Below are 12,357 nucleotides of genomic sequence, written 5' to 3'. Positions count from 1 at the left end.
CCCTGGTCAGTCGTCGCCCCACCTTCGCCTCTGGACTCTACTCCTCCGGCTGTGCCTCGTCGCTCCATCCCACCGGCTCTGTGGACCTCCTCCCTCCCGCGAGCACAGCCTCTGCCCTCTGTCGCTCCGGCTCCGCTGCGGACCTCCGGATCTCCATCTCCGCCTTGGTCACCCGAGCCTTGGGTTCCGCCTTGGCCCTATGGATCCGCGGTGTCGCCCAAGATCATCGGCTTTCCGTCTCCGCCTTGGGCTCCACCACCACCTGCTCCGCCTCCGTCGGTCGGCCCCATGGAGTTGTCAGCCTTGCCTCCACCATGGCTCCTCCCTCCATCGGCTCCACCGGGGCATTCCATCATGGCTGCGTTCTGGGTCTCACCTGGCTCCTCCTGCTCCAGCCCCCTCCTGTCACCTCCTTGGCTCCTCCCTCCGTCATCACCTCCATGGACTGTTCCATCACCATTCTGGACTCCATGTCTTGCCCTCCTCCCGGTAGTCCGTCCTCAGCCGAAACCCCCTCCTAAGACTGTTTGCTGTTTCCCGTTTGTCGGCGCGAGGACACGCCTTCCGGGAGGGGGAGGTAATAGGTGTTCATGCTGCGCTGCGCAGACCGATCGGCGAGATTAGCCGAAAGCAGTCGGGGAGGAGCTGAAAACGGAGCCATCAAGTCGGACAAGTTGGGGATCTCGTTGCTTCCTCAAACATGGCAGATCACGTGGCGTTTGCCTACTTTATTGCACATGAACTGGAAGCTATAGAAATACCTTTTTTGTTGGAAGAAATGCAGCACATGCAAGTAAAGCAGCAACTACAGATTTCAGCATCAATCAATGTTGACCACATTACATTAAATGTCTGTGACATTTTAGTTATTCCATAAAAAACATTACTTAAATTTGCAGCTGAATACTATAAGTGGTCTGTATGAAAAAAGTACAATAATAAACTTATGCACAAATCCAATATACAGAATTTAAGGGAAAAAATGTACTGCAGTCAAAAGATCGTAAACTATTTACGAAATGGCATGCAAATTGATTTGTTATGCACGAAACACGTGTGATCATCGTCATGTGGTGAATGTGGCCAATCATGAGAAGCTGTGACGTCATCACAGCCTGGCGCAGTCCCTTCTGAAATGCTGCGCTGGCTGAGCAAGCCGACGGTTCTCGAAACGCTCTTGCGTTACTTTGATGCCACACGTGAACGTCACGTGGTGTCGGCGCCGGTTCAAGTTGGACAAAATTTCTAACCGGCATGCACTACTTCAAGTCAGCCGCCGATCGGTCTGTGCAGCGCCGCATGAAGTCGAACGCACCTATTGTCACACCCCCGGACTTTTAGTTTGGTTTCTCCCATCAATTCCCCCCGCAGATCTGAGTGTTTTGGCTTCTCACCCATTGTCTCCACCTGGATGTGTAATCAGTCTGTGTATTTAGAGTGTGTTTTCCCCTCAATGCTGTCGGTCTTTAATGTTACCTCCTTGTGTTCCTGTGTCTGCCTGGTTCCCATTGGATTTATTAAATACTCTCTTACTTTTTATTACGTCGTTGTTCGTGTGTTCCTGCCTGAAGCGTGACATAATGAAGCTGAAAAAATATTTTTGATATTTTGATAAAATATTTTCATATAGAAAGCACTTAATAATATAAATTAAACAGTAAAAATATTTCACAATATTACTGCTTTTGGTGTATTCAGTAAGAAAAGACGTCTTTACAAAAACATTATAAATCTTACAACTTTTGACTGGTACTGTTAAATGAATCTCAAAACTTTCAAGAACAGGACAATGCCAAAAATAATGCCCGTACAGTAAGTACCCATTTTCTTCTGGCACTGACCATTAAAATGGCCTTTACACACCAGATTACAAGCAGAATCATATGAAAGGGATTTAGAAGGGCAAAATAAAAAAGGTTAGTAGACAATGCAAGTAGGACATTTCTGTTTCTGCTCCAAACAAAATGATGTTTGATACAACTGCTGATCATCTGAGATCATGTGGTGTTTAATGCTGCAATGCTATGACACCATCTCAGAATGAGTCATGCCCTACCTGCTGCTGATGAAACCAGGTTAGAGAGTGACTTTTGAAAATGCCTGTGTTTGTGTGAAAGGGTCTGTGTGTTCTCCTATTGGGATTCTGTTGGTGCAGCAGATAGAGCGGATCACTTGCTTGGGTTAATGGGGAGATTACTCTGTAGATGAGTGTAATATAAAACATTAAACCCCACAGATCACAACACATCAGACACATCACAGGGGCTCAAGCCCTCTATCAACCAGGGACACAGGCCTTCAATCCTCCAAAAAAAAGCTTTTTGAAATGTGCTTTAATATCATTTTGTGTGTCTGAAAATGTTGCATTGAGGGCGTAAGCATTTTAAAATGCCAGAAAAGAAACAGCTAATCAAAGCAGTATCTAAAAATGGCATGAATTAGCAGCAGTGAGCCACATTTTGAGGCTGCAATATGCTTGGATGATGTGAGATACAAATAACTCTTTAAATTACAACAGGGAAAATGGAATGTATTTGTTAATCACCATGAAAGCCTGATATGCACCTGAGAAAGTTTTTTTTTTCCCTGCTTATTTACAGCACTCTGTATTCAGATTTGTCAAATGTAGTATTGAGCTGTCAAATATTTTTGTGTAATGGCCACTAAACTGTAGCATACCAGTGGTTTCATACATCTTATCACTCAGAGGTATCTTTGTCTTGTCATACCATTTTTACAGTATCTCAAAAGCATTAAAGGAAAAGTTCACTTTCAGAACAAAAATTCACAGATAATGTACTCACCCCCTTGTCATCCAAGATGTTCATGTCTTTCTTTCTTCAGTCATGAATAAATTATGTTTTTTGAGGAAAACTTTTCAGTATTTCTCTCCAGTGTACTTCTATGGTGCCCGCAAGTTTAAACTTCCAAAATGCAGTTTAAATGCAGCTTCAAAGGGCTTCAAACGATTCCAGCCAAGGAAGAAGGGTTCTAGTTTAAGACAGTAAGGGTATGTCGAAAAACTCCCATTTCATTTTCCCTACATCGCTGTTTTACCTTTTTTTGTAAAAGGCATTTGATGTTCTTTGCATGTTCACTTTGTACAAGGTCAGTACTTCTGCAGCAATGTAGGATGATTTTGAAGTTGAAGGAGAAAATGAAAATGGGAGAGTTTTTCGACCTATTCTGTCTTGAACACACAGAGTATGCGCAGAGCTAGACAAGATGAGCATTTGAGGTTAAAAAGCATATAAATTGTCATTTTTTCCTTGGCTGGGATCATTTAGAGCCCTTTGAAGCTGCATTTAAACTGCATTTTGGAAGTTCAAACTCACAGGCACCATAGACGTCCACTATATCCAAGGGGGTGAGTAAATTATCTGTAAATTCTTGTTCTCCTTTAACTCCTTTAACTAGAAAATGTAGTAAATATTAGGTTTGGTCAACTCTAATTTTTATTTTAATATATTTACATTGTACAGTAAGCATATAAAATCGGCAATGGCTATTTGCACTTAGTGTAAATAGCGATATATGCCATTTACACTAAGTGCAAATAGAGATATATTCTATTTACACTATGTAATATACTTTATTTTCATCTTTTCTTTTATTTACTTAATTTTTATTGAAAAAAACTTTTTTCAATCTGATTTGAGATGTGAAAAAGGGACAAGAATGAGTTTGGCAAAAGGCACATTTGAACTCGGTTCTGCTGTTTAAGAGCTGTCTTTTGTAATGTTGTCTAGCCCAACCACATGTTGGTGGACAGAGTTAGTGTAAATAGCTTCTGCCAACAAGGTGGGCTATTTGCACTTAGTGTAAATAGACACTCTGAATAAGATTTGATAGACGTCTCAGAGGTCTGTTCCTGGTTTCGGTGGCTATCTGGATAAGTTGGAGTTCAGTTTGTGCAAATTCTGCTTATTTTTCAGTTTCAAGAAAGTGGATGGTTCATGTTAACTTGCTAGCTAGTACACAGACAAGTAACTTAAATTTCAGTTCCATACTTATATATCAATTAATATTTTATTATTATTGCAAGGATGATTGTAATAGACTATTTCTCTGAAGAGGAAGTTTAAGCTCATCTTTATTTAACATTAAAGGTGGTTGAAAGTATCTTCCCGATAGCAATCATTAAGTTAAGTGCTCTAAATGCATTTACACTGTGTGCATAATTATTAGGCACGTTGATATTGTGGTCATATTTTTTTTTTCCAAGCACATTTGACCAATTCCATACCACATCAATCTTAATAACTACTATTCATTTTGTATTTAATTATTTTTAAGTGGTGTATAATTGTCCATGAAGGCTGGAAGTGAAAAACTCCTTATATTCAGGTGTGCAGAATTATTACGCACATTTTCTTTTACAGATAAAATGAACCAAAAAAAGAGATTTACCTCTGACTGAAAAGTCAAAAACTATTAAATGCCCATGAGAAGGATGCAATACTAATGCGATACTGGAATTTGCAAAGTTAAGGCATGACCACCGGACAGAAAAACGCTCGTTGCGTCTGCATTGTCAGAAAAAACAGGAGGAGGAGAAAACATCCGGGACACTACTTTTCAGTCAGAGGTACATCTCTTTTTTGGCTCATTTTATCTGTAAAAGAAAATGTGCCTAATAATTCTGCACACCTGAATATAAGGAGTGTTTCACTTCCAGCCTTCATGGACAATTATCACTTAAAAATAATTAAATACAAAATGAATAGTAGTTATTAAGATTGATGTGGTTTGGAATTGGTCAAATGTGCTTGGAAAAAAATATGACCACAATATCAATGTGCCTAATAATTTTGCACACAGTGTATATGCATTTATTTATTCTGTGTAAGGCGTAGGACCAAGAAATATTAATCCAATCAAAATGTTCGGTCCAAACATTACGATAGGCTGTCATACCTGACTGTCAACATATGTATTTGCATACCTCTGCACACCCTGTTCACGTAAGCTGTGCAGACAGAGTGAGAATGGCAAGCAAACATCACCAAATTAATATTTCTTCCTGGTATTGTAACACAGCAAAAATGCCGGTGTACATTTAACTCAATTTGAGTCAAATTTAACACTCCTGAAATGTATATATGACTCCCTCCGTTTTGGAGTTAAAACAACACTTTCGAAAGTGTGAAACATGTACATTACTCACAGAGTACATTTTAACACTGTAAGAGTATACTGTATTTGTAAATCCAGCATATTAGTTTATTTCAGTCACACTTCTGTTGGATTACAAATAAACTCTTACAGTGTTAAAATGTACTCTCTGAGTAATGTACATATTTCACACTTTCGAAAGTGTTGTTTTAACTCCAAAACAGAGGGAGTCATATATACATTTTAGGAGTGTTAAATTTGACCCAAATTGAGTTCATTGCACACCAGATTTTGCTGTGTGTTCAGGTAAAGAAGAAATGAAAAAAATAATCCACAAAACAGTGCATGTTTACATTATTTATTTATTTCAATTGAAACATTGTAAATCTTTTTCCCTGCACCAAAATGTCTTAACATTTAGTGTAGAGAACATGTTCTTACAACAGTTAAAACATAATGTCAAAGCAAATCAGTGCAGATGCACAAAAAAACATTCTTATTTGGTCCATATGTATTCTGAATGTTTTTAAGATTATAATGCTTTCATTTATCTGCTTAAACAACATCATCTTATTCATTACCATCAACACTAAATGCATGTTAATGCTCACTGAACAAAGTCTGTGACAATGGTGTTTGAACCTCCTTGGAGAATGTAGTCCCTTTCTTTTTTTTCAGCAAGACAAGATGTGTTTCTCTGCAGTCCACAGCCAAGCAAGAAACCCACAACCATTTGCAGCATCACAAAAGTGCTAGATAAAACACTTAACTCTCATTGTTTCCATTTTAAAAAGAAGCATCCTCGTCTGTTCCGCATTGCGAGTGGAAGAAAATGACTTTGAGAGAAGTTTAGACGCATACAAATAAATATCGTTATAAAACGATATGATATTACAAAAACACATTTTGTAAGTAATATGTAACACTTTATTTCGCTGTTTTCCGTCCTCAAATGCTCCGCATCCCGAACAAAAAAAATGGTGGCCGTCTGTGAAAAATATGTCAGATAGGTGAGCCGCGAACAGCGAGCAAATGTCCCGGATGTTACTAATAACACTCAACAGTGTTAATAATGTTAACTCTCCGTATTAACACCCGCCAGAGGGTACTGTTTACACCAGCTAGTGTTAATCCTCCCTAAATTCAACACCACAACTTTAACACTTCACTCCAAAAGCCTTTAACACTGCGATTTTAACACTGGAGATTTTGTTGTGAATACTTTAACTAACTGTACTATAAAGTGTTCTCACAGTTAATGACATATGGTGTTGTAACGGCCACAAGAGCATTTCCGGTAGTTTTGTGGCAGACTGACAACTGCGCATATGCTTGTGTCAGTACGTTCTGGAAAGGTGAAGAGATGACTCGCTCTACTGACATCTGTCTCTCTCTATTTTATTTCCTTTCTGTTTGTGACCTGAGTTGGATGCATGCTTGAGTAAAATTTTCCTCGCTCGATCCCATGTATGTGGGCAAGTGTGTCGTTGTGTGAGGCGTTTTATTAAACCCAGGGAAAATACGTCTCCTGTGCATTATTAGCAACACACAGTTTTCCTATCTGGGTTGTTGAACATTTCAACATTTCTATATTGTTGAACATTACAATATATTGTAGTAATGCTGTCTCTGGTCGTCTGGTCTGTGTGTGTAGATCAAGGAACATGGCTTTGGACGGCGATTTGCAGGGAGGGTTTGACATTCACTTTCAGTGCTATCAGGCTGAAGTTAGCATTTCCTAAGATCTCCTATTGCACCTTTAATTGCACCTATAATTCAAATCCGTTAAAGGATTGTTAGGCTGCATTAATTAGGTCAGCCGGAACCGAAAACACCTCCCATAACATCTGATGCAGTCGTTGCATCGTAAAAAGAATGGCATCTACGCTAATATTAGTCTGTTTCATTCTTATTCCAAGGTCACCGTAGCCACCAGACCCAGCCTGTATCCGGATCAGATGGTCACTGCAGTCCCCCGGATCCAGTCCGCACCCAGCTTAGATCATGGATCACCACCTGGAGATGACTTCAATAGCCATGGATGTCAACCAGATGAGCTCCAGAGACGGATCATCACTAAAGACCTCGCCAACCTAGACGGCCATCGGCGCTACACCACAGGATCCTGATGAGTTCTCTACAATCGGACATTGGTACAAACTGCTGGTTTCGTCTGGCCAGAGGAGAACTGGTCCCCCGACTGAGCCTGGTTTCTCCCAAGGTTTTTTTCTCCATTTCTGTCACCTGTGGAGTTTTGGTTCCTTGCCGCTGTCGCCTCTGGCTTGCTTAGTTGGGGACACTTTCCAGCGATATCGTATACTATTTGAACTGAACTGACAATGATATCACTGAATTCATTGATGAACTGCCTTTAACTGAAAATTGATTATTTACAATAATGCGTTACTTACACACTATTGTTCTGTTTAAATACTGTGCAGTTGCTTTGACACAATCTGTATTGTTAAAAGCGCTATATAAATAAAGGTGACTTGACTTGACTTTAAATTAATCTGAAGTCAAATAAATATTTAATGTTCATGTATGAACATAATCATATTAACCTAATAAGTCACTGTATCCCGTAATAATATAACTAGTGTGTAACTCACCCTGCATGCATGAAGATGTAGCTAAGGTAGCGCCAGGCCTGAGCTCTGAGCTGCGGGTGGTATGGCAATGGGCCCTTCAGGAAGTATGGTGATGAGACTTGCAGAACCCAGCGGTTAAGTTGGAGTCCATAATACATAAAGACAACAACCTGAAGAAAATGTGTAAAGTAAGAGCTTGTTACTAATGTGACACTTATGCTGTCCTTCAAAACATAGTGGGCCGCCTACAGAGGAAGCATTTTAAGTACTCTTCACACAATAGCTGTTCTAAATGGTAGGAAACATAATTATGCTGCCTTAGAAGCTAGTTACAGAATTCTAAGCTAGCATGAGATACAATACATAAAATCCCAAAATTAGAGGCCACATTTTTGAAAAGAAACTTTAATATACTATTGAATTGTAATTCTGTCACATGATTCTTAAAGAATCATTCAAATTTGATGTTTTTTTTTATATTATGTATTAAAGAAAGGTGACCCCACAATGCAATGTAATTACCTCAGGGGAGATGGAGATGTAGAGAAAAAAAAAATGTTAAATATTAATAAACATTTAATTCACTACTAAATAATAACAATATTTATTGTAAATAAACATTTATTATTATTTCAATTCAGGTCTTGGTTGGGCCGGGAGGGCTTTTCGCTTAAAGTTTGAATGCTCTCGTGTGTTTTTCTCAGTGTGAGTTTTCTCTGGGTACTCCCACAGTTTCCCCCACAATCTAAATACATGCAGGTCAGATTAATTAGAGACACTAAATTGCCAGTAGGTATTAGTGAGAGTGTGAAAGTGTGTTTTAGGCCTGTGATGGACCAGCCATCTGTCTAGGGTTTTCCCTGACATGAGATGCTGGGATAGACTCAAGTGTTCCCACATCTCTACATAGGGCAGGGGTGGGGAACCTTGATCCTCGAGGGCCGGTGTCCCTGCAGAGTTTAGCTCCAACCCTAAAAAATAAAATACCAACCTGTATCCTAAAGACCTTGATTAGCTTGTTCAGGTGTGTTTGATTAAGGTTGGAGCTAAACTCTGCAGAGACTCCGTCCCTCGAGGATCAAGTTTCCCCATCCCTGACATAGGGAAAGCGGTGTGGAGAACAGAGTCTCCCATGCAGAGCACAATTTGAAAGTTCCAGCCTATGCAGAGCACTGCAACAGAGTTGCAGCAGTTGCACATTTAGGCATCGAGGCAGCCTACTAGAATCTTTTGAGCTTTCCTACTGAAAAGTGGGTCCTGGTATGATTATTTGCATATTGTTCAGTTGCAGCAGTTGCACATTTTGGCATCGAGGCAGCCTACTAGAATCTTTTGAGCTTTCCTACTGAAAAGTGGGGCCTGGTATGATGATTTGCATATTACTTGCATTTTTGATGGAACTGGAGAAAGACTCCATTTAATGACTCTCTATTCATTAATTGTTCAATAATTTTAAAGGATAGTTCAAGCACAGGCATCTGATTAGTGTGCTCTCTAGTGACTTTATTCTATTTAGAACAGCAGTAATGAGCCCACTTCATACAGTATTACATGTTTTAAACTACTATGCTGTATCATTTAAATAATCATTTGATACAGTTTAGTTGTTTTTACATTTTATTTTACCTTATTTTACATTACTTTAAAAAAATACCTGTATGTAATTACATATGTACTTAATTTGCATGTATAATTACACTAACTTATCCCACCTCAATAGCAGTGCATTACAATCCGACATGAGCACAGTACATTGCACTATTTTTGATCATAAGTAGCCTACACTCAAAAAAATAATTCGGTCTAAAAATAAACTTTATGTAATTCAATTAAATGCTAATTTTCCATGTATTTGGATTACATAGTTTTGATATAAACATATTAATAAACTTAATGTGATTCATATGCATCAGTGATACGTGAATGAAACAGGTAAGGTTTATGTAATTATTCCCAGTGTTAAACAAGCACTGCTCAGTGTTCATGTGTTTCCACACTACAGAGTGTTCAAGTAGCATTGACACAGTGTTGGAGTTAAGGAGATCATTATGTGATGATTGATCATTAATGATGAACACCTGATGAATCATCAATGGAAAGAGAAACACAAGAACTACAGCTGACTTCAGCCACAGCCTTAGAGGAAATCAACTCAAATAAAACAATACATTAAACCTCTCAAGATCTGATTCAACAACTCCACAAACAGATTGACCAGCTTCACTCATTACTAACCAGATTGTCTTCTGTCAGACTTCTAGAGAAGCTCTTATTGAGAATTAACAGACGTGTAGATGTTTTGTTTCATGTGAAATCACCATCAATGAGACCAGGGTTTCCTTTGGTTGGGCTCTTGACCCGTCACATGCTAGGTTTAATGTTGTGCTGATAGCTTTTGTTGTACTTAAATCAAACATGTTGAGCTTGGCCAACAAAGTGTAAAAAAAAAAAAAAAGTAGGGGGATCTGTTAGTGTGTCAATTTCTTTTGAAGTTTATTTGTTGCATAGATGGATATTGTGTTACTTTAATATTAGGCCTACTTACAGCTTTACATTTATGTGTTGTATAAATCATATTAGCTGAATCATTTTATCATACTTTGTGTGCTAAAAGTTTTCATCTGTTTCTTTCTAAAGACCACAGACATGATGAATCAGCATATGAACCTCAACAATGGTGATAATCAACAAAATGTTCAGATACATCTCTGAACATCTTAAAACAAGCTATTAAAAGGTCTCAACAAAAAAGGAAGCATAAAAACAATTATTAAGAGTAAAATAAAAATAATCTGACAATTCCACTGCATTGTTTATTCATGTTGCAATGCATGCTGGGATACATGGGAGGGTCTTTTACCAAACTTGTACCCAGCATGCATTGCAACATGACATATTGTTGACCGTCACCATTGTTGAGATTCATATACAGATTCTTGATGTTTTTGGATTTGAAGGTGATACAGATGAAAACTTTTTGAGCACAAAATGAAATACAAAGTATCTATTCTTCGTGACTTATGAAAAACAGCTACTTGTGAAGCTATAGAGACTACTATAACAACACAACACCCATCACATCAGGACTTTGAAAGAATCTGGAGGATTGACTAATTTTTTGTCTTCTTTGACTTTGGTGGCTAAGCTTCTTGTGTTTTATATTTACACAATTAATGCTACCACCACTGACACCAGCATGTGACGGGTCAAGATCCCAACCAAAGGAAACCCTGATCTCATTGATGGTGATTTCACATGAAACAAAACATCTACACGTTTGTTAGTTCTCAATAAGAGCTTCTCTAGAAGTCTGACAGAAGTCAATCTGGTTAGTAATGAGTGAAGCTGGTCAATCTGTTTGTGGAGTTGTTGAATCAGATCTTGAGAGGTTTAATGTATTGTTTTATTTGAGTTGATTTCCTCTAAGGCTGTGGTTGAAGTCAGCTGTAGTTCTTGTGTTTCTCTTTCCATTGATGATTCAGCAGGTGTTCATCATTAATGATCAATCATCACATAATGATCTCATTAACTCCAACACTGTGTCAATGCTACTTGAACACTCTGTAGTGTGGAAACACATGAACACTGAGCAGTGCTTGTTTAACACTGGGAATAATTACATAAACCTTACCTGTTTCATTCACGTATCACTGATGCATATGAATCACATTAAGTTTATTAATATGTTTATATTAAAACTATGTAATCCAAATACATGGAAAATTAGCATTTAATTGAATTACATAAAGTTTATTTTTAGACCGAATTATTTTTTTGAGTGTACATACATAGTAGGTAAAGACACAATATGTATGTACGCTTTCGCCTCTAGAGGTTGCATATTCAAAACAAACAAATAACCAAAGGTGTAGTTTGATGAGGCTGTGATGAAGTGTGAATATCATGGGAGTTGTTGTCTTCATCCCCACAGCGAATGCAATCTGTCGGGACTCGGGCAGAAATCATGTTCATGGATGAGCTAATGTATTAATGACTTATTAAGGTCATTGCAGTATGAAGCATGGTGGGGCTGAAAGTTGTAGAAGCTATTGCTAATGCAGGACGAGCACGATACATGGCTCGAAAGCAGCAGAGCTTTTATTATGTCACAGTCCACCGCTTCCGCTCCTTCCGGTCATGCGTATGTAGGGAAATGCATCACTGTCATATCATACTAGATACATTTGAGTGTGTTAAAATTCTGTTATAATGCTAGTCTGTTCGTTCATCACCTGTCTAATAAAACACACGTTTTCTACTAAAAATAAAACCGGAAAATCGAGGGTGTATGACGTCACTGGCAGGCTTATTTCTCTGGATTTAAACATTATTGGAAAAATTTGGAATAATGTAAGTACACAAGCCAGCAAAATATATAACACTGTTCTAGTGGTCTTACATATTGTGGCTTTAAAGTCATTTAAAATGTCAAATTAAAAGGATAGTTCACCCAAAAATGAAAATCCTGTCATTAATTACTCACCCTCATGTCATTCCATACCCGTAAGACCTTCGTTCATCTTCAGAACGCAAATTAAGATATTTTTGATGAAATTCGAGAGCTCTCTGACCATCTATAGACACAGTCAGGGCACAGAAATGTAGAGAGGACATCTTTAACGTAGTCAATGTGACATTACTGGTTCAACCA

The 12,357-nt window shown here is 38.4% G+C and overlaps 1 protein-coding gene across 4 annotated transcripts in view; it reads right to left on the bottom strand.

Annotated features, from left to right (window-relative positions):
• The window catches only part of rhbdl3 (rhomboid, veinlet-like 3 (Drosophila)), a 122,623-nt gene that overhangs the window by 20,555 nt on the left and 89,711 nt on the right, over positions 1-12,357 (bottom strand). For all 4 annotated transcript variants that reach the window (XM_073851798.1, XM_073851799.1, XM_073851800.1 and 1 more), the window contains one exon: positions 7,728-7,876. In XM_073851798.1, coding sequence (XP_073707899.1) covers positions 7,728-7,876 — 149 coding nt within the window. The remainder of the gene's footprint in view (positions 1-7,727; positions 7,877-12,357) is intronic.

This window comes from Garra rufa, chromosome 12 (assembly GCF_049309525.1).
Source record: "Garra rufa chromosome 12, GarRuf1.0, whole genome shotgun sequence".
Lineage (NCBI taxonomy): Eukaryota > Metazoa > Chordata > Actinopteri > Cypriniformes > Cyprinidae > Garra > Garra rufa.
Note: the sequence above shows the minus strand (reverse complement) of the source record. Positions and strands in the feature narration are given on the sequence as shown.